Source organism: Gossypium arboreum, chromosome 5 (assembly GCF_025698485.1).
Source record: "Gossypium arboreum isolate Shixiya-1 chromosome 5, ASM2569848v2, whole genome shotgun sequence".
Classification (NCBI taxonomy): domain Eukaryota; kingdom Viridiplantae; phylum Streptophyta; class Magnoliopsida; order Malvales; family Malvaceae; genus Gossypium; species Gossypium arboreum.
The window spans coordinates 21,896,267-21,918,940 of NC_069074.1; the positions used below are offsets into that span (position 1 = coordinate 21,896,267).

A 22,674-nucleotide genomic window follows, 5' to 3' on the forward strand; every position below is an offset into this window, starting at 1 on the left:
GAATGAGTAGTAAAATTGATTTAGATAAGACTAAAAATAGTCTTAGAGAGATTTATGGTATCAACCACATTGAATATTGCAATGGTTAAATTAAAATTATTTGTAAGATATGTGTTCAATTCAAACACACCAAGTATTAATGTACAGAGAGATAATAATAAAAATATCATCTTAATTTAAAACATGAACCGTAAAAGAAACATTTATCAAATGAATAAATAACTATAATTGATGTAGTTATATTTATGTCAAATAGTAGTTTAATTAATAAATAATTAAAAGTAGCATAAAAAGTAAAAGTATTAATAAAAATATGGTTAAGGCCTTTTGTTGTTGTTGACACTTTAGTGTCTCGTGTTCAAGCTTTGTTGATATAATTTCCCTTAATTTATAATTCGATTCAGTAAAAAAATTATAATATATCAAATAATATTTATTTATTTATTTATTACTCTAGTAGTTATTAAAATATTTTATTTAAATGAGAATTTAAGTGATCAATATGTTTTTCATCTATATCAATTTTCTTATAAATTTAAAAGTTAGTTCAAAATAATATTGAACCATTATTTTATTTAAAATAATTACATGAATTTACTTTTTAAATATTATTTTATTAGAAAAATACAAATGATATAATTATAAATGAAATGAAAGGAACCCGTTGTAAAACTAAAGTGGTGTTTCATTATTTTATAATTTTTATACGATTAATATTTTAACAAATTGACCGTTAAATTTATCAATATATATTTACTCTTCATGCATGTAATTTTTGAATAGATCCAATATATTTATTATATTAATTTAAAATATTATCTATATTAATATATATATTAACGGTTGAAACTTTTTATATAACATGAATAGTTAAACATTTTATTTTTTCTCTAAACTTAACAAACATGATTTACATGAAAAAAACATATTATTAAAATATTAATTGTATAAAATTATAAAATTAATTTTATACCAATATAAATAGATTCTCCCTACATAAAATATTTTTTAAATATGCTGAAAAACCTTGTATAAAAAAATCATTTTAAACATAAAAAGAATTAAGATAAAAGTACAATCGAATATCTTTTAAGAAAAAAATATAAAAAGTATTAGTGTTGCGGTGAGGTCACTACACATTCCCTTCCATGTGAAAAGTTTTTACGTAGCTTTTATTACATTATATATTTTTGAATATTAATTTTGTCATTTATTTTTATAAACTATTTATATTTTATTAATAATAGTTAAATAAAAAGATAATGCGCTTCAAAGACACTTGAACTCATCTATACAAACAACAATTCTAATACCGATCAAACTAAAACTAAATTAATTACAATATTACATGATATATATATATATATAGAACGCATTAGAAACAATCACTGATCATTTTCATTAATTTGTTTAGAGGGCATTGGACCATCCAGTTGTATCCATCTAACATCATTAAGAAGAAAATGAAACATTCCCTCCCTATTTATTACGCCATTTCCTGGCTATTTTTAATACCCCTTTTAATTTAATATCTATAATTCTAAACTTAAAACACTTTTTCTATTTTCATGTCCCATTATAATCTACAACTATTATATTAGGCAATGCATATAAGTATACCTATCTCAGACTTTTCTTTTGCCAACAATAATAATATCCTTTGAACAACATAAATACACCAACAAAAAAGGGGGAAAACCATGAAATATGAAAACTAAAAAAGATATAAAAAAGACCAACATCCTTTGAACAAGTGAACATGTCCCATTCCCCAAAAACCCACGACCCCAATTTCTTTTAATTTATTAATTAAAACACAGCCAGAATAAAAAAGTAAGAGTACTGGTCCCACCCGCACCTCCTATCAACAAATTAAAAATTAAAAGACAACATTCATATCATTAAGAAAATTAAGTATGGATTGTAAAGAAAATTATGATAAGGGAATATGTATATATAAATATCATCCACTTCAACATTCTATTGCCTTTGATTAACAAATAGGAAGGGTTTAATCATTAGGGATTTGTTTGGTCAAATGTAACCACAAATTTGGGTCCCAAAACATTGTATAATCCATAATCAATGTAAACAATTCCACATCTTTTTTTCCCCTTTTGTTGTTTAAGATCCGCCGTTTGATGGGTCCTTAAGCTCGTGAAAGCAACGGTTTTGATTAATTTAAGACGCATCGAATTGAAAATTGATAATATCATCCATTTTGTATGAAATTTATTGCTGGCAGGCAAAGGAAGAGTACTTTGATTCAAGCATCTGGAATTCTAAAATGAAGGAAGAAATAATTGCAAGTTAAAAAAGGAGAAACGTAGCTGAATCTCAGTTGTTAATGCCTAACTTGATTAATTCTAAGCAAAGCATTTTTTTTTAAAAAAATTATTCTTTAAATTACAAAAAAAAAAAACTAACTTGTCATCTTCTCTCTCATTCTCTTTATTTATAAATAAAAATATATAAACTTCAGCTACACAGAATCTGGGGGTGAAAACAAAGGGAAGAAATCAGAAGTTCACGAAAATTTCATTTCTTTAAGAAAGGTGTTAAGCCCCATCTTTTCTTTCTCTTTCTTTTTTCTTGAACTGTTTTCCAGATTGGTAATTTTCTTTTTCTTTTTTAAATATATATTTTTTCCTTTCTGCCAATTAAACAATGAAAATGGCATATTACCAATCATCCTTTCCCCTCTATAGGAAACACTCATCATTGCTGCCAACAATCCTTTTCATTTCAACCTTAGAAACCTGAGCTTCTAAGATATTCCTTCCCCTTCCTTTCCTTTCTATTTCTTCTTCTCTCCCTCTCTTTCAACCTTCTTCTCCACTTTCCTTTGTTGCTTTTTCAACAATGGATGCATCTTCTACAAGCTCAGTCAATGGGTTCTATACCTTCTTGACTCGTGGCATAGATGATCTTGAACGTGTTTATCTCTCTAATAACTTCATGTCCATCCAATTCCTTCAAAGGGTTCTTTCCCTTCTCCGATCTTTCCACTCCCAGCTACTCCTCCTCATCCAAAAACTCCACCTTCCCGTCGGTGATAAGTGGCTCGATGAATACATGGATGAAAGTTCGAAGCTCTGGGAAGCTTGTCATGTTATCAAATCAGGCATCTCCGGCATCGAAAATTATTACTCGGCTGGCTTTAATATCATTTCTTCTTTTGATAATCATCGCCATCTTACTCACCAGCTTTCTAGACAGGTCCTTGTTTAAATTCCCAAACCTTACAACAATTTCGTTATATGTATATTCTTTCTCGAGTTTTTAGCATTGAATTCATGATCTGATATGGCTTTTTATTTTTTCTAAAAAACTATATGGAAACAGGTAATCCGGGCAATTTCGGCGTGCCGCAGGGAAGCTGTGGGATTGGAAGAAGAAAACAGGGCGTTGATGGAAACGAGAATCCAACCGCTTTCGTTAAGGTTTGACGAGAAAGTTTCGATCGAATCAAAGCTGAACGGATTCAATGGTTTCCGAGGAGTTTTATACGCAATGAGGAATGTAAGCTCGTTGCTCCTAATGATCTTGCTGTACGGATTAGTTTATTGTCGAACGGAATCCAGTTTCCTACGAGGAGGATATGAAGGGTGTCTAATTTTCGGATCAGCTTTCATGATCTCAACAGGGAGATTGCAGCAAAGAGTGGCGGCAGAGATCAACCAAATGAATGGGAGGCCGGGGATATTGCTTTATGAGTTCAGGAGATCGAAGTTGGCAATGGAGGAGCTGAGAGGGGAGCTGGAGCGGAGGGGCGGCGGAGGGGTGGAGGAGTGGGAAACGGAGGTAGGGGGGATAAGGGAAAGGGTTGAGAACTTGAAAGGGTGGTTTGGGGTGTTGAGATCTGGTGCTGACAACATTGTTGTGCAACTTGATGATTTCTTTGATGAGATTGTTGAAGGGAGGAAGAAGCTTTTGGACTTTTGCAGTCATAGGTAGAGAAGAAAAGAAGATTAAATTATAAAAAAAAATGTAGGATGGTTGAAAAAAAAAAGTTACAAAAATACTTGATAGAAGAAGGTTGTTGTTGTACCTTTTGACCCTTCTCTTCTTTTCTTTTTCTTTTTTCAGAAAAAAAAAAGATTCTCTTTTTATTTTTCACTTCATGCATTTGTTGTTGTTTCTACCGCAGTTGAAACATGGAAATAGTGGTTTGTTTTCCCCAAAAATCCAGAAGGAAAATATATGCAGGGGAAGGGGAAACAGAGTAATTCAGGGGTCTCAACTATCTTAACAATGTAAACAGTTAAAATAAAAATAAAAAATAAAATAATGGTTAGGACTATTTTTCATGCAGGGAAGGGGATGGAATCTTCTATATATATAATAATAACTAGAAAGTGTCTATGTTAGAGCTACATATATAAATATTTTGTAGGTTATTAATTAATTTTATGTGTGTTTTTGAAAGTGACTTCCCTCTTGACCTGGTAATTTATATATACAGTTGTCAATTTTAGAGATGAAAAGAGAGGAAAAATCAGGGGTAGAGGATGCTTTAAGATGATATATTAGTGGGGGAGGGAGTGCAAGAGAGAGGTTTTCCTGGGTAGCTTTAAATGTTTAAAGCACAAGTAATGGGTTCGTTGCCGCTGGGGATGCGTCTGATTTAGGGTTTTTCAACTTTGGAAGCAATGGAGTTTTTAATGATGAAAGCTTCAAAGTTCTAATCACTATCACCCCCTTTCTTCCTGACATGTCCCCATCTATGGGTAGCAGAAAGTTTTTGCAGAACATTATGAAATCGACCCTGCTCTATGCATAGGCTACCGTTGCCTGTTTCACCAACAGATCCAGCAAAGCCCCCTCAATTATCAACCCAAATCATTTTCTTCACTTGCTTTATTTGTTATTTAAAAGAGAAAAAGAAAAGGGGTTTCCAGCTTTTGTTTCCTCTTTACGCACTAGTTACTGAAATTAGACAACAATTATTATATATGATTCCAAGAACAGAAGCTATTGCAAGTAAAATGCAGAAACAATTTAATGGCAGGCTATAAGAACAAACATCAAAAGCAACAGGTAGATATAATGCATGTCTGAGGTAGTATATATACACTAGAGATCAAACATCTCCCGAATATCACATATTCAGCTTCGACGAAGTAGCATAAATATTAACTTAAATAAATGGAGCTCCGCAATCCACCAAGGAACATAGTAGTACTATGCTCTGTCAACTAATTCAATAGGCTGCTGCATATAAATGTAGGAGTTGTTGCCAAGGTTTCTTCACATGTGGATACATGTATAGTTCTATAAACCATGATTGTATCAAAAATATTTTAATACCGTTTTGAAAGAACTGACTATAACTTTTTACAAACAACACACATGGAAGACAACTGATTCAGCAAAGTGATTTTGAGGAAAAAGAACCAGAAGTGTATACCTATGCTATATAATTTACAAGAGTAGAATGGGAAAAACATAGACGGCCAAAAATATACTTAAATTACCAGGAAAAAGTGAGGGTATGCTAGAGATAAAACAAAATGATGTCAAGTAATATGCAGGCCATCTTTTATAATTGTTCAATCATCGAATCCGGGCATTGCAAACTGAGCAGCAAATGCTTCAACTCGATTCCGAAGATCAATGATATCTTTGTTATTCTGAAGACCCTTGAGAAACTCTTTCTGCAATTTTCCGTGATCTCTCTGTACAGCACTTGTAATCTGAGCTGCTCTGTAAAGAAAGTCAGCCATTGTCTCAAAATCAGAATCTAAACAGCCTCTTGATGTCATAGCAGGCGTACCTGAGAGAAAATTAGGGAAGTTAAAGACATTAATGGAAAAAGATGGGTTGTAAGCCAATACTTAGGTGACAAAGAAGCACAAACCAAAAACACAAGATGTGCTCTTTTTAACACCTTCGTATCCTCAAATGATCTTTGATTGCTATAATACTCTCTAGCTATGACACGAATTAGTCACTTCTAAATATGTTATTAGTGTAATAAAACATATTAGTGCACTTGAAAGAACTGATTAATAGTAGTCCATAACATTATTTTACCAATTGGCTAATTTCAACGACTCAAAAACAATCTGCAAACAAACCTAGAAAATGTGCTTGTCTAACAATAATAAAGGCACGATCTACTTTGACCTTTAATGAAGCTCTATTTATTCCCGCAACCCCCCCCCCCCAAAAAAAAAAAAAGAAAACAAGAATACTCCTTACCAATTCTAACTCCTCCAGGAGAAATAGCACCATTTTCACCAAATATAGCGGTTTTATTCAGGGTGATGTGGCACATCTCACACACTTTCTCATAGCATTTACCTGGGGAACAGAATAAGAGAATTATTTATAGAAGGAAGCGTTCAAGGAAGCATATGTTATGATATGAAGGAAATGCACTGTGTATGACTAATTGCGCATATAGGTCATTTTTCATGGTAATAAATTTTTTGAATTATCAAACAGGTTAAACTCCAAATTCCCATCAACAAATAGATGGGCTGGGATGTAGACAGAAGAAAAACTTGTAGAGAATATAGTCTAGAAGCAATTCTTCCTTCTCTTAAGATTCTCAAGAAAATAGGCAGTGTTTAAACTGAACTATAAACGTTTATTTTCACTTCTCAGAATATTTTATTTCAGTTGCTTTATTAGCTTTTCCAGTTGAATTTATAAAAACTAACCTATCCATACTCCTTGGAGTAAAACACAGTCATAAGCTTTCCCCTTTTAAAACATAGCCAAGAAATGGTTATCAAAAGAAAAAAAAGCCTTGAACAAGACTAGTAAGATTTATTACAATGAATTGCAAGTTGATGTTCACAAGGGGCTTATGATAAATCAAGAATCTATGTCATGTTCTCCAACAAGGATGAAGAAAAGAATAGAAAAAATTTATTGATAAAGCCATTAAGAAGTTTTTAAGTGAAAACTGGTCGCAAAAATCTACAATGCTTACATAATCAAAGGAAACTACATGGAGAAATAGCTTAATTCCAACCAGAAACAATTTAAATATATTAGCATATATATGCTCAGCATGTAAATGCACCAAAAATCTATCATATTGAGCAGGCAAGATCAACGAACCTGTCAAGCCTAGAGTAGTGAGATCCCAAAGCAACAAATGGTTGTCAGTGCCCCCAGTAACCAACTTGCATTTTCTTCTCAGCAGAGCAGATGCTAATGCCTGAGCATTTTTCTTCACCTGTTGCATATATGCTTTGTATTCTGGTGTTGCCACTTGCTTCAAGGTTATGGCAAGAGCAGCAATATGATTATTATGAGGCCCCCCTTGTAATGATGGAAAAACAGCAAAGTTTATCTTTTCCTCAAAATCATACTGGCCACTACAATCACCACTGTTACCGAGACACATGCCTTGCTTTCTTGATTTTGCACCCCTCCTATAAAAAATTATACCTCCCCTTGGGCCACGTAGACTTTTGTGAGTTGTTGAAGTAACAATATCACAGTAGTCAAATGGACTGGAACATTCCTGCAATGGAAAAAAGTGAACATGCTGGTAAGGGGAAAGAAGAACACAAATTTGCCTTTGCATGAAAGGAAATACTGATTTCATCAAAATGAAGTAACATTACAAATACTGATTCCATTCAACTTCAATAAGCCATAAGTTCCAAATATTGCTAGGAAATACAGATTAAAAAGGTGATATTTGGTTTCTTCCAACTAAAGTTTAACCTTTCTCTCTAAATGGTAGGTATAGTATGGGGCACCTTTGGTCTTCCTTAAATGCAAATGTTAGCATGTATGTTTAGGTTGAGTTCAGTAGCAAGAACTCCATGCATATCCAGCAGTCAAACAGTAATTCTAATTGACAATTTACCAAGAGCAATGCTACTTGTAAGTTAACCTAAGTGATACCAAGGAAATGGACACTTTTATGGTTTAGATAACTAACTTAACTCGGGCCTATTAATATCCAAATGAATTGCAAGACACCTCTACTCAGGACACAAAAACCTTTATAATAGAATCAGAACATCAAACCAATAATTACTCAAAACAAGAAAATTTCGAACCTTAGCTGCCACAAGACCACTAATTTGAGCCATATCACACATCAAAACCGCTCCACACCTATCTGCAATCTGCCTAAACCTGGCATAGTCCCACTCTCTAGGATAGGAACTCCCGCCACAAATAAGAATCTTGGGCCGGTAATCAAGCGCCTTTTCCTCGAGCTTATCATAATCAATATACCCTGTTTGAGGATTCAACTTATAAGGAAAACTCTCAAAAAATATAGACGCAGCAGATACTTTCTTCCCACCCGGCATATACCATCCATGACTCATATGCCCTCCAGACGGCGGATCCAACCCCATTATCCTATCGCCTGGCAACAAGAGTCCGGTATAAACAGCGAAATTAGCAGAAGTACACGAATAAGGCTGCACGTTAACACCCCATTTCTCGGAATCAAGATTAAAAGCTGTCAATGCACGCTCGTGGCATAGGGTTTCAATTTGATCTATAAAGTGGTTGCCCGTATAGTACCTGGCGCCAGGCATCCCTTCGGAGTACTTGTTCGTTAAATGGCTTCCCAATGCTTCCATCGCAGCTCGGCACACAAAGTTTTCGGAAGCAATAAGCTCAATTCCCAAGAACTGCCTTTGTTTTTCCTTATTCATGAATTCATTCAATTCTGGATCCGCCTCTTCTAGCGGTTGGTTTCCCCATGACCGGACAGCGGCTCGTCTTTGGTCAAAACTTGGCTCGGAACATAACAGTTTACAAGGGTTCGAAACAGGTTTAGGATCCCTTTGTCTTTTCACGCACATAGATCGCCCTAGAATCCTAATTTCTTCATCTTCGTTGTTGTGGTCTTTGTGCTTGCCGTTCTCCAAACGAGGGGCACCGTCGTCTTTTTCCTCGAAGAACTGTAAAGGAACGGGCCGCACCGGGTTCGACGAGCAGCGAAAGCTGGTATCGATTTGAAGCGAAATCGAATCGTCTGCAATGGAATTTTTAGCAAAACCCAAAGGCAAACCCGATTGAGCCTGAGATAAATCCATTCAAACCCTTAAAAAGGCAACTATTAAAATTAAAATAAAAAAATGAAGTGTTTGGGAGAAACTCTTTGAGGGAGTAGGGGAATAACAGCTTACGGCCCTTAAGGGTAAGCGTAAAAGCAACAAAAACAATGGCTGCACTTCCTAAAGCAACTACAACGGAAATAACGAAGCATTGCCTGATTCTTTGAAGCAAAAACAGAGCAAAAATTTGAAAAAGGAGTAACTTTTTTTTTTTCAATTCATGTACAAATTGGAATTATTAATACATATAGATATAATGTTGAAAGGGAAAGGTTCTAATGTAGACGGAATCACGGCTAGGTTCAAGCTTGTCAGGGGGCAAAAAAATTTGAAGCCCGGCCCAGAACCAGAATAAAAGGGGGAAAAATGGAAAAGGTGTGATCTTTTTTTCTTTTCAATTCATATATTATAATGCATAAAAGGAAAAGTTAACTCATGTAGACTGAATCACCGCTAGGTTCAAGCTTGCCAGAGGCCCAAAATAATTTGAAGCCTGGCCCAGATCCAGAATAAAAGAGGGTTCGTGGATTCTAACACAATGCTTCTTTTCAACCTTTTTTGTCGTCGTCGCGTCGTCCATGGAGTCGCCTTCATCGTCGACTTCCTTGAATTTTCTTTCTTACTGGAATTATATCAATTTTCTACTATTCCGTCCGGCTCTCGCTGTGCTTTTCGTTCTCTCTTTTATTATTCTCTGTAATTCTTATTTTTTTCCTTTCAAAACTTATCCTTTATTTTTTCGTAATTTAAGGGTTTTGCTGGCTGATAATTGTCTTCTCTTTTTTTTTTTGCTTGAATTTATTTATAAAAATTTTAAATTTATAGGGTGGCTGTTGGCGTGGAAGTTGGTTCTGGTTCATGTTCCACTGGTTCAAGAAATTTTCGGTCTGAGGAAAAAACCGGTTAAACCAAAGCGGCCGACTCGTCGATTATCAAGATATTATAACAGCATCAACAATCATAGTTCTACTTCTCAATAGGTAATTTATTTATTTATTTTTAATTTGTTGCATTATGTTGTGTTAGCATGAAAAAGAGATTGAATTTTTTAGTTATAGCTTGGGTGTGTGCTAGTTTATTAATGAAAGAACATAATTTGATTAGAGAATGTTAATTAAGGTGAAATTGAAGTGATAAATTGCATCATTTAGCACTAAGAACCCTTAATGTAGTAGCTGCTAAGATATTGATTCAGTGATGGTGATATGCTACATCACTTGAACTGGACCTAGTGAGTGTTTAATACGAGTATGCGTCTAGACATGAGTTTACTTATTCTAAATTTTTTGGTATATTTTGAGGATATTATTTTGTACTCATGTCTGAATCCAAATGACTTCTTATTCCACACCAAACCAAGGTCAGGTTAGCTCATGATTTGGCCTTAGACCTTGGAAGATACAATTTGGTGAATGGGGTTTATTGCTATACACTATTCACCTGCCTTTGGGATTTGCATTAGAAAAGGAATTTTCTCAAAAGAAAGGGCAATTTGTATAACGATTGGAATTGTGTTCAATATTCTTGTATGTGTTCATATGCAGTTTGTTCGACGTTGGTTAGTTAAAAAAATCTTGTATAACGATTGGAATTGTGTTCCCTTGCATTAGCCATTAGGTTGTTTTTGATGGTTTTCTTGCTGTTCATTGGGTTGTTTTACGATTCTTAGTTTCAGTATTTCCCTTGGATACTCTCTATCTATGTTATCTGAACGTTTTATTTAACTTCAAGTATGTGTTAGATACCTCTGTGGAACATATTCAGGCGTGTTGGACATTTACTCGTATTTGACACCAAATTTATGGTTATATTTGTCAACGTAACCTGCAGTTCAGTCTGTTCTTTCTTTTTTTATTTGCCTGTAATTTAGCACTTTAGCAGTGCCAGTGGCATATCTAAACTGTATGGTTGGTGTTGAAAGCAGAAAAAAAAAAAGAAAAAAAAAAGACTTTATTGATAGCTTGTAAAATACAATGTTTATATAATTTTCATCCCCAATCTGAGTGCAACTTTGTGTGGATGATAGCAGCCACAAAGCTCTGTTTCCAGATGGTCGAAACCTAAAGCAGTGCTGGCAGCTTGAAATACATTGGAGAAGATTGAGATGATTCAATTTGTTTCATACTTTTGTGGACAGAAAGTTGTAAAACAGCAAAAGGTAAACGTGTTCAATATTTGATCTAAATGAAGGAAATGACATTCAAGATGACTAGAGAATGTAGTGTTTTGTTTATCACTTCTGTAAATATATTTTCAACTGTTGTAAAAAACTCCATTACTGAAAATATATGATGATCATTAAAAGTTTCCATTTCTTGTTCCATTAGAATTGGAGTCATGAGTACTTCCAATTATAGTATAGGTGTCATTAAAATTATCTTAACCGTGCAAGTGAGTAATAAATGATTTGGCAACCAGAAATGGCCTTATTATGAAAGTACATTACATATGAAAATTTTAATCCGAATTTGGAAGTGAATGTCAAATGTAAGTGGCCTTACTATAAAGAGATGACAGAAATGCAAATGTGAGTATATACTGTGTACATTTATCCTACACAGGTGTGGATATATATACATCTCTCTCCAAATTACTGTACGAGGAGTTTATGTATATAAATAATTTTAAAATTTTTAATCATTGTTTATATATTTTTATAATTCTTAATTAATTTTAGATTTTTTATAGTTTTTTAAGAAATAATGAACTCGGTAAACTATTTGCCCTAAATCATTCTAGATGCCTTTAGTAATTTTAAAAAACTATGCTTTTTCTGTATTTAATAATTTTAAATAATACTAAACATTTTTATAATGTTTTAAAAATATATGTCCCAGATGAAATGAATCAGTGCAATTATTTGTTCAGGATCATCATGGATGTGATTTTTAAATAATTATAAAAAATTATTTATTTTAAATTTTTTTTTAAATATTCTCATCTTAACATGAGGTACATATCTAATTCTTCCATCAGCTACATCAACATTCACCTGTAGAAATGGATGTAATTTAAATAAAATGATCAATTTGTTTTTACCTAACATATAGAAATTAATTAATTTATTTTAATTAAAATGAATATAATTTTAAACAAAATTATCATTTTTTATTTACATACGAGAATTAATTTATTCATTTTTGAGTAAAGATGGATGCGATTTTAAACAAAATAACGAGTTTACCTTTTAATCTTATAGAGATTAATTTGCACATTTCTAAGTAGAAAGGGTAAAATATAATTTAATTCTTAATATGAATGTCTTCGTGCACTTTTACCTAATCATACTCATTCTTTAATTTCATATTATATAAAAAAATTGAAAAAGTCAAATTATTACTTAATAACAACACAGATAAAATTTGAATAAAAATATTAATTTGTATAATTTTTAATAATATATATAGACTAATTTACCTATTTTTAAATAAAAGATTATGCTCTTTCCAACTCCATTATTTGAAAGATCATATTCCTGATCGCATACGTTAGACATGGGTTTTAACAATGTGCTCAAATGTAGCCATGAGAACGTTACTATTAGGGACGTCCGAAGGATTATGGACGGAAGAAATATTCAGAATGGAAATTTACAAAAATCTGCCGGTTGAGTTGCATGGTGAAAAACGATGGTTGCTTTTCAGCTAATAATGAGTTGATATTCACCAAAACCAAAGCCCATCCAAGCTCAGGCAGCTATCAACAAAAGAAAAGGAATGGGAAAATATGTTGCTTTGAGAAATAAATAAATCTGAATATTCTTTAGTTGTACAAGTGTTTGCCCCCTTTCCGAGAAAAGAAACATTAAATAAAATGTGGCCCATGAAAACCAAAATGTGATAATGTTACATAGGCAAAAATAGCAAATGAAATATGAAAAAGAGAAAAAGCCTTCACGTACTAATGAGATTTGTCAAGAGGACCAATTGTATGTAGCAGCAATGCCCATTTAGATTTACTGATCATCTCCCGAAGATTCATGAGTGACCACAGTTGCTTTCTTACTACTACCTGGCCCTGAAGAAACTTTAACCATCGCTGGTCTTAGTAGCCGATCCCCAAGGAGGAATCCACGACGAAATTCTTGGATGATAATCCCTTCCTTGAACTCTTGCGACTCTTCGCGTGCTATTGCTTCGTGTAGCTGTAACATACAAGTTGGAACCAAGTAAATCAATAACAAAAATGACTAGGAATGTACTGATTCTTGTGACAAGTCACTCCAAAGCCTATACAATTTGTTCAACCAAATTTATGGATGGGTATATTTCTCTTTTGGGCTCAAAACAGGAATATTCAATCAGATATACCCCGAAGAATAAACTTATGTCAACCAGATGAGATGATCTAAACATGAAAACTAAACCGAACAGGTATATGCACCGAGCTTTGTAATCTTCTGTTTAAGATTTAGAATGATCCCTAGTATGGACACAAGCTCTCAATCTAAAGAAGTATGCTTTTGCTGCTGGACTAGCATGGCATCCAACTTTGGAGATCAAAAGAAGATTTTCATCGTATGTACCTAGCAGTAGCACAAACTTGCAATATAGTTTCTGAAGGGATATCACCCACTTAGCACCCCCATAAAGTGCACAGCTTGAAGATAATCAGGCTAGCTCATAGAGTTTGAAACTGAAACACAAACTGAACCAAGAGAATCCCTAAACAGACGAAACTAACAATTAAACCAAAGTGTTTACTAGACTGAAGGTTTGGTTCCTACGATACATATTCTAACCTTTTGCAAAAATTTAAGCAGATAGGAAACTAACTGAACCATGTGTGTGCCTGTGGGTATAAATGTATCCAAAGTATCCTACACTTGCAATATGTTCTCTAATGTGACTGAACCAAACAAAACCCTATTGAAGGCTAGCAACAAATAAAGTAACAAACAGACATTACTTGTAGCATTGAAACCTTACAGAGGGATCAAAGGGCTTTCCAACTGTAGGGACAACAGCCACTTGCAAACTCCTCATGATCTCCACAAATTGCTTGTATATACCCTGATAACTCATATCTATCTTCTTTTCTTTCTCCGTTTCGGGTTTAATTTGTTGCTTGGCTCTCTCAAAACTGTCAACCATGGGCAACAGACTCTCCATCACTTCTCCTTTAGCATCAGACCTTGCCGTAAGTCTCTCCTTCTCAGATCTTTTCCGATAATTATCAAAATCAGCTTGCAAACGGATATACTTCTCTTTCCCAGAGGTTATCTCTGCCGACAATTCCAAAACTTGTTTTTCCAATCCATTCTTCTCGTTTTCTAAAATGCTAATTCTACTCTCAATTTCAGATACAATCCTATCATCTCCATTGAGAAGCGCCTCCCGGTAAACTCCAATCATGGCCTTTAAACCGGGAAAATCTTCTCCAGCTGATGCTTTTACATTTTCCTGTTAAAATTCCTTAATGAAATTAATACTAATTACAAACAATTAAACAATAATAAGCATCTATTATCGATTGATTTGATTCAATTTTCATCTTCAGCCAATTTTTTTCTACTGTGATATAATAAAGGAGGGAAATTCTACATATCCTTCTCTCAATCTAATGCTACAACTTATAATAGATACAAGAAAAGAAAATAAAGAACCCAGGAGGAAGGGAGAAAAAAAGAACTTACAGTGCGAGCAGATTCCTGGGCTGAAAGAGAAGCCTTGAAAGTCCCCCTTTGGGGATAGTTTTTGCGGTTCAGAGGGAAGGAAAGGTTAGATGGAGAAAACCCAGAAAAGGGTTTTGAAAAGCTAGGCCTTTGGTAAAGAAATTGGACCGGCGATGAAGCTATATGGGTGTGTTTTGAGGGTTTTAAAGAAGAAGCAGAGAAGTGAGAAGGAAAGAGAGAGTGGTTAGAGAATGAAGCAGCCATCTAGAATGGTGAACGATGAAACTGGGATTAGTAGGTTGTGCAATAGATTGGCGTGTAAAAATTTAACCAAATTAAAGCCTGGGAAAAGAGTCCTTGGTGGCAGCCACTAGCCAGCCCGCCCTTTGGCCTTCTTGCCTTTGCCGGACACCGTGACTGAGTGGAGGATTTCTCTGGAGAAAGGAGATTGAATTGAAGCGATTTCGCTTACTAACTTTCTCTTTGGGCTGTGGTTATGGGCCTGGCTTTGTCTTGGATAAAGCCCCCCAAAAAACCCAATTGGAATGCTCTCTTCTCCAATATTCTCAACTTTTCTTGTTTTCTCAGAAGTGAATAATCAATAATAATATCTTCCAAAAATAATAATAACAGTATATAATACAGTTGAATAAAATAATGAGAAATTGGATTTTTTATAATTTTTGTTTTATAAATAATAATTAATATTAATAATAAAACATTTTAATTTTTAAGACTATGACTATAATTTTAACATACTAAATTAATAAATTATTTTTAATTACCACTTCAAATAATTAACAAATTTCATTCAAACATTTTTTTAGTATAACTAACATTACAATCCAACCAACAAGTGTTAAATATAGTGTCAAAACACATTGCACTCCCAAGAGAAGAACGAACAAGGTGTAAATATTGGATATAACATTGTAGAAATGGGTAATCATGAACCTTAAATATAAACCGTACAATAGACATAAAAAGTAAAAAAAAAAAAAAAGGAAAACCAATCTTACAATCAATAAAAATTTCAAAACTCCTACTAACAGTATACCTTACCATTCAACACTTCTTGTTGTCGTTTATGCAAACAAAATGTTTTATTACTTCTAACAAATTTAACAACTATTTTAGATTTTTCAGGACTTGAAAACTTCTAAAGAAAGAAATTTCCAGTTCTCTCATGCATCCCTGGATTCTCTTTGTTTTTGTAAGAAACAAAAGCTAGATCTCATTACCATGGCATTCATTAGAGGTTCATTTACTTTTGCATTGTGTCACTTAAGCTAGTCATCTTTTTAGCTTATTATCTAGCTTTATATATACTTGCAATTCGGGCATTGGTAATCCTGAAAGCTTATAAATAAGTATTTGCATTGTTAGACAATAGGTTTTAACAAATTAGTATAATGAGTTTTAGCATTGTTAAACAGACATATTCGGCCTCTAGCGCATGTCCCATTAATCGTCAAAATGAAAGAATATAGAAGTTACCTCCGCTATCAACGATGGCCACTTGTCCTCTTCTTCTTCGTGCTCTTTGCTTTGCATGTGTCGGACTCGAGTCGAGAATTTACATATGTTACGAAGAAACCCGACAACGCAACTACGTCAAAACAAACCACTAATCTCCAATTCATCCGTGTGGTAAGAGATAATAAGCCCTTTTCTCGTTCTTGTTTTTGCGGAATTGAGGTTGGTAAGTAGATATTTTAGTCTTGAAAAAGATTTCATTAGGCGAGTAATAATTTTTCAAAATAGTACCACCTTCAGGTTTGGAGTTAAAATTAAAAATAAAGAGAATAAATCTCAAATTTGATAAAAGAATAAAATTTTCTAAATTCATAATTTCAATAAAATCAGCCTCATAGTTCGCTAAATTTTTAACACTATTATCGATTTAAACTATACTTAGTTCCTCACATTAAGTGAACAAAAAAATTGTCAAACTAAACTATCAACATTAAATTTCAATTTTGGGGATAGTCAAAAGACCAAAATCAAAATTTGACCATAATCATATTAGCAAGAAAAAGAGCCCAGAAAAGATAATGTAACACGGAAATGGCAGAGTCAACTAATTTGCTCTAACTCCAATTCCAATCTAAGCATCCGTCCACACACACGAAAAAAATTCCACTGTCGTTTAGTACCAAGAAGAAAAAGGGGGAAAAAACCGAGATTGTGTCAAATATCAACATCTTTTAACACAGACTAGAATCAAAACCTAAGCACGTATTTATATGAGCAAGTAAACAACTAGAGATAAAATCATATCAGGTGTCAACCTCCTGACTGCCTGCCTGCCTGCCTAAAATTACCTGCAAAACAAAATATTTTAGCGAACAACATATCAATATATGGGTCAGACAGAAAACAATAGCACCTCAAGCCAGTATTGAAATGCGTCTGTGCGGGTAAGTATATAAAGCTATGCATCAGAATATAACAGTACGATACTATTTTACACCAAAATTATGGAGCTCATATTCAATAAATGATGTTTAGGAATTAATATATACATGTGTGTGTGTGTGTGTGTGTGTGTGTGCGTGTGTGCGTTTAACAGGTATAACTAGGCTTAGACCAAAATAGATCACCATTATGCATTTTCTTACATACCCTTAGATTTTGTTTTCTTATTATTAAGCCAACCTTATTCCAACCCCAGAAAAACACTCACAAAGCAAACTGGTTTTCTCAAAATCCTGAACGAAAGTCTTTTTGGACCAGACCCCTTGGAGACCAAGGCTTTTGGGTGTACCACAAAACCATGAGAAATTGGACAAACTGTTTTTATGACTTTAAGCAAAGCCTGCTTCAAGTCTTCAACCATTTCCTGGCTCAACTCTTCTATTTCCTTTTAATACTGTCGCTCAAAGAAAATTAATGGCAGGCAAATACATCCTTTGGAAATAGGGAAATTATTAGTTTGGGTGCACGCTCATTCTTGACAAGCAGTCAGCTCCGGCCAGCAACAACTAAAATATTTATGTATTCCAGTGTTCTTTTTTGAGAAATGTAGGTACAACTCTCTAGACGACATTGGTCACAACTTTTTCCCCAACCTTCCTAATACTAAAATACACAGGCAAGCAGATGAATATGGAAAAGGAAAACAGATCATTTCTAGAACAACAGGATGAAAAATAGATAAAGCTTTATAACATCCAGGCCTCATGTAAGCATCAAATAGCAGTAGCAGCATGATAAAATTGTAAAATCCAATAACAGAAACCATACCTAAACAGTTACTCATCTGCATGATCTGGACAACAATTCATTCACAAGGAGAAGCCATCAAAAGTTGAGGCTCGTTGGCATTGGACATCTAGCCTGTCAAGCAGCTTCGAACAGCCATAAGTCAATGAAAGATCTAAGGAGTTCTTTTCACTCACAGCTTCATCATGCCTTTTACCTCCAACATCATCCATGCAACCAACATCATCAAATCTGCTTCTGACAGGCTCTTTCAAAGCAATTATCTTGCCAAACAATCGAAACGAACCAACACCTACTTTGCTTGAGTTGCAACCCCCATGTTCAATAAGTTCTGTGCCAAAGGAAACCATGCTGCTCTGACTATCAGGTGACAAGTTTTCAGACTGTGAACTGCCAATATTGAGCTCAGTGGATATTCTAGTTGGCTTGGGTACCACATAGTTGCCAGAGAAGTTATCAGTGGACATCACTGGGGTATTCTCACTCACATCGTTGGTTAAACTTTGCAAGTGAAAATGATATTGCCTGGCTCCCTGCATGCCAGCAGGAAAAGAATTGTAATTCAACAGTGATGGATTCAAATACCCCATTGTTGAATTAGTTAACCCTGACACAGGAAAGATTTCACCCTCTGCATCAGCCAGCCCTGAATCCTGAGAAAACTTCAGCCTCTTTTCCGAGGGGAACGAGGAATGAAGCGGTGAGGAGGAAGAAATTTGAACTTGCCATGGGTTCACTTTCCTTGCATTCTGGAGAACTTCAGGTTCATCCCAAGCAACCTAATGATATAAATATAATGCAATAGTGAGTCACAAAAGATAGAGGAGAAAAAAAATTCTATAAGTAGCAACATTGATGAAATTAAAAAGTTAGACTCAATTACCATCAAAAACTTTAATAAAGATTAAACAAACACCATCCTACCACAAACCCACCCCCAAAATGCTGCCTTGGAAATATTTCAAAATATGAATAAACTTTTCTATCATTAGTACCAGTCATAGAACATGAGTAAGGAAAAGAAAAAGAGAGAGCGAGAGAGATTAAACCAAGCCTTGATCATAGAACCAAAAGCTTACCTATTATATGTTATGAAGATAGTATGGCATACAAATATCACAAGATACATCTCACCTAAGCATCAAATTTAAAACTTAGGAAACATGATTTGATGGGGCTGAAGTTAACTCAACATGACTAAACTCATTTTCTTTGTTAGTCAGGTGGCTCAAAATTGAATGAATCCTTTATTCCTTTCATAAATATAAAGTAATAGAAATTCAGAATTACCCACAATCAATATCAAGTCAAATATTTAATGATTTTACAAATACCTTGCCAAAATGCAACAAACAGAAAAAATAAGAACACCCATCTTACTTTGAGTGAGAAAACACTACCTAACAAGGCACACAAAATCCAAACACAACCTAGAAGAAAAGAAAAGAAACTGGTACAAAATCATTTCTGATCTGAATGAGATTCTAAGGAAATTCTACAAGTCTAATCTGATTGGCACCACCCATCCTTGGTCAAATTCCTAAGAAGAGTAACTCTAAAATTTGTTGACGTTTTTCCACTTTCTGTTTCTTAAGTCTCATTAAAATGTTAATAATGATTTGAAGCCTAATATAGGGCACTGATTTTTATTCTTTTTTTTTTTTTTTGGGGGGGGGGGTGATGCAAAAACAGATATACAAGAAGTAAAATGCAGTCTACTCGTAGAGCTGTAGAACATTCCAACCTCAATTCCTAAGTAAAACACCATAACTTACGTTATATAAGCATTTTGTACTCTTTCAGTTTCAAGTGCACTTAATTTAAATACTGTTGAAAGTATAGTGCATAATTCTGGATTATTACTGATTAAATTGTTCATTGAAAATAGATCAACAGTAAACCACATTCAATTTAAACTTCATTTGGATGACCGGTCTACCACCCGCCATATAAATGAAGCTCTAATCACAATGAATAACCACAATTCAAACAATTGAGCCCGAAGCACTTTTACCTGAAGCATTCGCCAAGGCGAGCCAATCCAGGGGCCAGAATCAGGTACAGCAGCAGACATAACTGTCCCTTGAAACCAAGCCAATCGCGAGGAGTCCTCCGTCTCAACTGCCATCTTCACTCTGGTCCCCGCAGCCCAGTAAGTACTGATTCCAGCCTCCACCAACACCGCCCTCGCCACGAAATCAGTCCAACCGGCCCGAGGATAATACACAACCTCGAACGGGAACCCCCTCACTGCCTTCTCCGCCGCTTCAGCCACTGCCTCCGCCGTCATCCTCCCCCTTCCTTCCCCTTTCATTGCTCCTCCATCACTCGGCTCTCTCCACCTCCCCGAATCCCCTCCGCCTTCTCCCGCCTTCATTGCTCGCCGGACTCCAATAAACATTTTCCAATTACAGTCCCTCATGAAAACAACAGAATCGCCGGCGATAAGCTTCTTTTGATTAACGAACTTGCTCCATCCCGTAGTGAGCAGATGCCTACGTGGCGTCCCTCGATAAATGTGACGAAACTCCCAAACACCGCCGCGAACGTCGGTGACGGAGAGAGTCTGAACCGGCGGATCAGCATTGTAGTCGAGCGGCGGGAAAACAGAATCGGCACAAAACCGCGGGACGGAGAATCCACCGCCGTTGTTGGCATCAGAGGGCGTTAAAACCTTAGCAAATGACACGATCTTATTCCTATCAGAATCCTCAACTTCACCATTCACATTTAGAAATTGATTAGGAAGCCTAGAAGTTTCAACAGGGGTGAGTAAAAGCTTAGCGAAGACCTCATCGGTTTTCGGATCGGCAAGATAATGAACGTCGGAGATAACGCAATTGATGAGAGGCCTAGACAGTACGAGAGAGGACAGTTTGGGAGTGGAACCGCAAACTTGTTCAAGGTGGCCTTGAGGGAAGTAATAAACCCTAGAATTAACGGTGGGGATCTGAACGGAAGAGCCGGCACAAGCTCGCCAGATCCTTGGATCAACATGACGAAGCTCCGGAGGACTAGACCGTGAAGGCGGCATTGGGCCGCTTAGGGTTTAATAAAACGAGGAGAGAATTCAAAAGGGTTAAAAAGAAAAGGGGCAGCGAGTCTAAGAGTGAGTGATGTTTGTTAGATTTTTACTTGAGAGATTTATATTTTTAATTTGTTTTTATGTTTTTATAGTATTTTATGGTGTGTCTGACTCTGACGCAGACTCTAAGAGGTGAGGTAGGAAAGAGAGAGAGTTCCGTCTCAAGGTCGGAGAAGCGGGCAAGGACGGGCAGATGGGCAATCACGAAACCCAAATGCTGTTATGTTAGCGTTTGTTTTTTTCCTTTTCCTTTTCGGGGAGAAAAAAGGGCAGAATATATGGTCGGTTAGAAATTTACATAACCGTCTCAACGTCGTCGTTGTGGACGCTCTACCTTCCAAAACGTAGAGTACAATCGCTCTGGAAATGAAGATGAAGTTTGTTCTGAAGTAAAGTACGAAAATAACCTTTTGATGGTAAGAGGAAGTCAACCAATCAAATGGTCGTGAATACTTTACATTTGGAAAAAGGTCGACGGAGACATATTGAGTGAATCCCTGTTTGGTTGGGGTGTGTGTGTGGGGTGGGGTGGGCGGGGGGGTTGTGATTTGTGAGAGAAAGGGAATTTTGCAACGACCGGATTTGGATTCCCTCTCTCTGCCCAGCTGTCGCAATTTACATTCACTACCGACATTGGAATTTTTTTAATTTAATTTTCTCTTGTTTTTTGGGTCGTATTTAAACACAATAATTACTGGCAATAGCCATGACATGGTAATAATCTGGACTCTCAATTTTTTTACAAAAGAGATCAATGGTTTAATCTAACACTGAAATTTTGTTTAAAACCTTTCCCTGCTTAATGAAAAATTGAGGATAATTTCAACTTAATTTCCTTCTAATCTAACAAAAATAAATAATATTATTAAACATGAGGAAGTAGATGCTATTTATCATGGTATACGGATCTTCTTTATTATAGTCCTTATCTATCATTTCATGTTTTTTTTTTTATATATTAAATCCAACATTCTCCATCTTTTCATTCCAATTGCTCCCCCTATGCCTAATAATAGAGGATGGGTTTAGAGTACATGGTGGACCAACCTATTGGAAGAACTTTTGTTCCCGAATTATCATATTCGAAAAATGTGGGGTCAAACTTAGATTAGACCTTTAGAAGTCTAGTCCAAGGCGAATTTCTAGACATTTACTTAAAGCACCTCCTCTTTTGATTTTTATAATTATTTATATATTTTTAATTAAAATTTTAATTCTTTATACATATTTGATTAATAGATTATAATTATATAGTAATTTTTTATATTTTGATAATATAAATTGTAATTAAACAATTAATTAATTTTAAATTTTAAAAAATATTAATTATTATAAAATTATCAATAACACTTAAAATCTCTTAACAAACAGTGATTCATGAAAATATATTCTACAATATCATTACTAATATAATTAACAAGGAACCTACTATATATTCTATAGTAAAGTTTTTAACCAAAAAGGGAAACATTCAGTTGTGGTGTAGTCTTTTTGCTTGATAAGTGGCACACCTTATGAATTAGCATGTGGACAATAGACATTAAAAAGGTGATTAGTTCTTAATTTAATTGGTAGTGATATTGTTGTTAATGCAAGAATATATAGGTTCGAATGTGTTAAAATGAATTATTATCCTATTTAAGAGTTGGAGAAGGGTTATAGATAGTTATAGATCTTATATATAATAATAACCTATAATGAAA

General features: G+C 34.7%; 5 protein-coding genes across 8 annotated transcripts; 2 read left to right on the forward strand and 3 right to left on the reverse strand.

The window, feature by feature from the left end:
* Positions 1-1,986: 1,986 nt before the first annotated feature.
* On the forward strand, positions 1,987-4,187 carry LOC108451992 (uncharacterized). The gene is made up of 2 exons (XM_017749718.2): positions 1,987-3,219; positions 3,346-4,187. Exons 1-2 carry the CDS (start codon positions 2,863-2,865, stop codon positions 3,955-3,957), a joined length of 969 nt encoding a protein of 322 aa, XP_017605207.1. The 5' UTR covers positions 1,987-2,862; the 3' UTR covers positions 3,958-4,187.
* A 1,085-nt stretch (positions 4,188-5,272) lies between these two features.
* LOC108453532 (serine hydroxymethyltransferase 7) lies at positions 5,273-9,316 on the reverse strand. Of its 2 annotated transcripts, none has more exons than XM_053027875.1 (4): positions 8,031-9,316; positions 7,075-7,483; positions 6,205-6,306; positions 5,273-5,706 (listed from the first exon to the last, which is right to left on the reverse strand). In XM_053027875.1, the coding sequence occupies exons 1-4, from the start codon at positions 9,024-9,026 to the stop codon at positions 5,543-5,545; spliced, it is 1,671 nt and encodes a 556-aa protein (XP_052883835.1). In that variant the 5' UTR covers positions 9,027-9,316; the 3' UTR covers positions 5,273-5,542. The 2 variants fall into 2 exon arrangements, with proteins under 2 accessions (XP_052883835.1, XP_017607172.1); XM_017751683.2 differs by having other exon boundaries at positions 5,273-5,776; positions 8,031-9,314.
* Positions 9,317-9,585: 269 nt separating this feature from the next.
* LOC108451973 (uncharacterized) lies at positions 9,586-11,358 on the forward strand. 2 transcript variants are annotated; one of them, XM_017749691.2, is made up of 3 exons: positions 9,586-9,743; positions 9,873-10,027; positions 11,074-11,358. In XM_017749691.2, the coding sequence occupies exons 1-2, from the start codon at positions 9,626-9,628 to the stop codon at positions 10,025-10,027; spliced, it is 273 nt and encodes a 90-aa protein (XP_017605180.1). In that variant the 5' UTR covers positions 9,586-9,625; the 3' UTR covers positions 11,074-11,358. The 2 variants fall into 2 exon arrangements, with proteins under 2 accessions (XP_017605180.1, XP_017605178.1); XM_017749689.2 differs by having other exon boundaries at positions 11,077-11,358.
* A 1,406-nt stretch (positions 11,359-12,764) lies between these two features.
* On the reverse strand, positions 12,765-15,184 carry LOC108450091 (uncharacterized). Of its 2 annotated transcripts, none has more exons than XM_053027421.1 (3): positions 14,683-15,184; positions 13,956-14,449; positions 12,765-13,191 (listed from the first exon to the last, which is right to left on the reverse strand). In XM_053027421.1, the coding sequence occupies exons 1-3, from the start codon at positions 14,923-14,925 to the stop codon at positions 13,176-13,178; spliced, it is 753 nt and encodes a 250-aa protein (XP_052883381.1). In that variant the 5' UTR covers positions 14,926-15,184; the 3' UTR covers positions 12,765-13,175. The 2 variants fall into 2 exon arrangements, with proteins under 2 accessions (XP_052883381.1, XP_017603033.1); XM_017747544.2 differs by having other exon boundaries at positions 13,976-14,449; positions 14,683-15,167.
* Positions 15,185-16,605: 1,421 nt separating this feature from the next.
* Positions 16,606-21,334, reverse strand: LOC108450073 (auxin response factor 17-like). The gene is made up of 3 exons (XM_017747517.2): positions 19,901-21,334; positions 17,908-18,665; positions 16,606-16,985 (listed from the first exon to the last, which is right to left on the reverse strand). Exons 1-2 carry the CDS (start codon positions 20,918-20,920, stop codon positions 17,949-17,951), a joined length of 1,737 nt encoding a protein of 578 aa, XP_017603006.1. The 5' UTR covers positions 20,921-21,334; the 3' UTR covers positions 16,606-16,985; positions 17,908-17,948.
* Positions 21,335-22,674: the final 1,340 nt, after the last annotated feature.

What these genes read in the sequence shown, in the direction of transcription:
- LOC108451992 (XM_017749718.2), top strand. Translation starts at nt 2,863, where the DNA reads ATGGATGCATCTTCTACAAGCTCAGTCAATGGGTTCTATACCTTCTTG. An exon ending in CTCACCAGCTTTCTAGACAG is followed by an intron (nt 3,220 to 3,345) that starts GTCCTTGTTTAA and finishes ATATGGAAACAG; the next exon opens with GTAATCCGGGCAATTTCGGC.
- LOC108453532 (XM_017751683.2), bottom strand. Translation starts at nt 9,026, where the DNA reads ATGGATTTATCTCAGGCTCAATCGGGTTTGCCTTTGGGTTTTGCTAAA. An exon ending in CACTACTCTAGGCTTGACAG is followed by an intron (nt 6,307 to 7,074) that starts GTTCGTTGATCT and finishes TCTGTTCCCCAG; the next exon opens with GTAAATGCTATGAGAAAGTG. An exon ending in TCCTGGAGGAGTTAGAATTG is followed by an intron (nt 5,777 to 6,204) that starts GTAAGGAGTATT and finishes ATTTTCTCTCAG; the next exon opens with GTACGCCTGCTATGACATCA.
- LOC108451973 (XM_017749691.2), top strand. Translation starts at nt 9,626, where the DNA reads ATGGAGTCGCCTTCATCGTCGACTTCCTTGAATTTTCTTTCTTACTGG. An exon ending in TCTCTCTTTTATTATTCTCT is followed by an intron (nt 9,744 to 9,872) that starts GTAATTCTTATT and finishes TTAAATTTATAG; the next exon opens with GGTGGCTGTTGGCGTGGAAG.
- LOC108450091 (XM_017747544.2), bottom strand. Translation starts at nt 14,925, where the DNA reads ATGGCTGCTTCATTCTCTAACCACTCTCTCTTTCCTTCTCACTTCTCT. An exon ending in CCCAGGAATCTGCTCGCACT is followed by an intron (nt 14,450 to 14,682) that starts GTAAGTTCTTTT and finishes GAATTTTAACAG; the next exon opens with GAAAATGTAAAAGCATCAGC. An exon ending in GAAAGCCCTTTGATCCCTCT is followed by an intron (nt 13,192 to 13,975) that starts GTAAGGTTTCAA and finishes TGTATGTTACAG; the next exon opens with CTACACGAAGCAATAGCACG.
- LOC108450073 (XM_017747517.2), bottom strand. Translation starts at nt 20,920, where the DNA reads ATGCCGCCTTCACGGTCTAGTCCTCCGGAGCTTCGTCATGTTGATCCA. An exon ending in CGCCTTGGCGAATGCTTCAG is followed by an intron (nt 18,666 to 19,900) that starts GTAAAAGTGCTT and finishes TTATATCATTAG; the next exon opens with GTTGCTTGGGATGAACCTGA.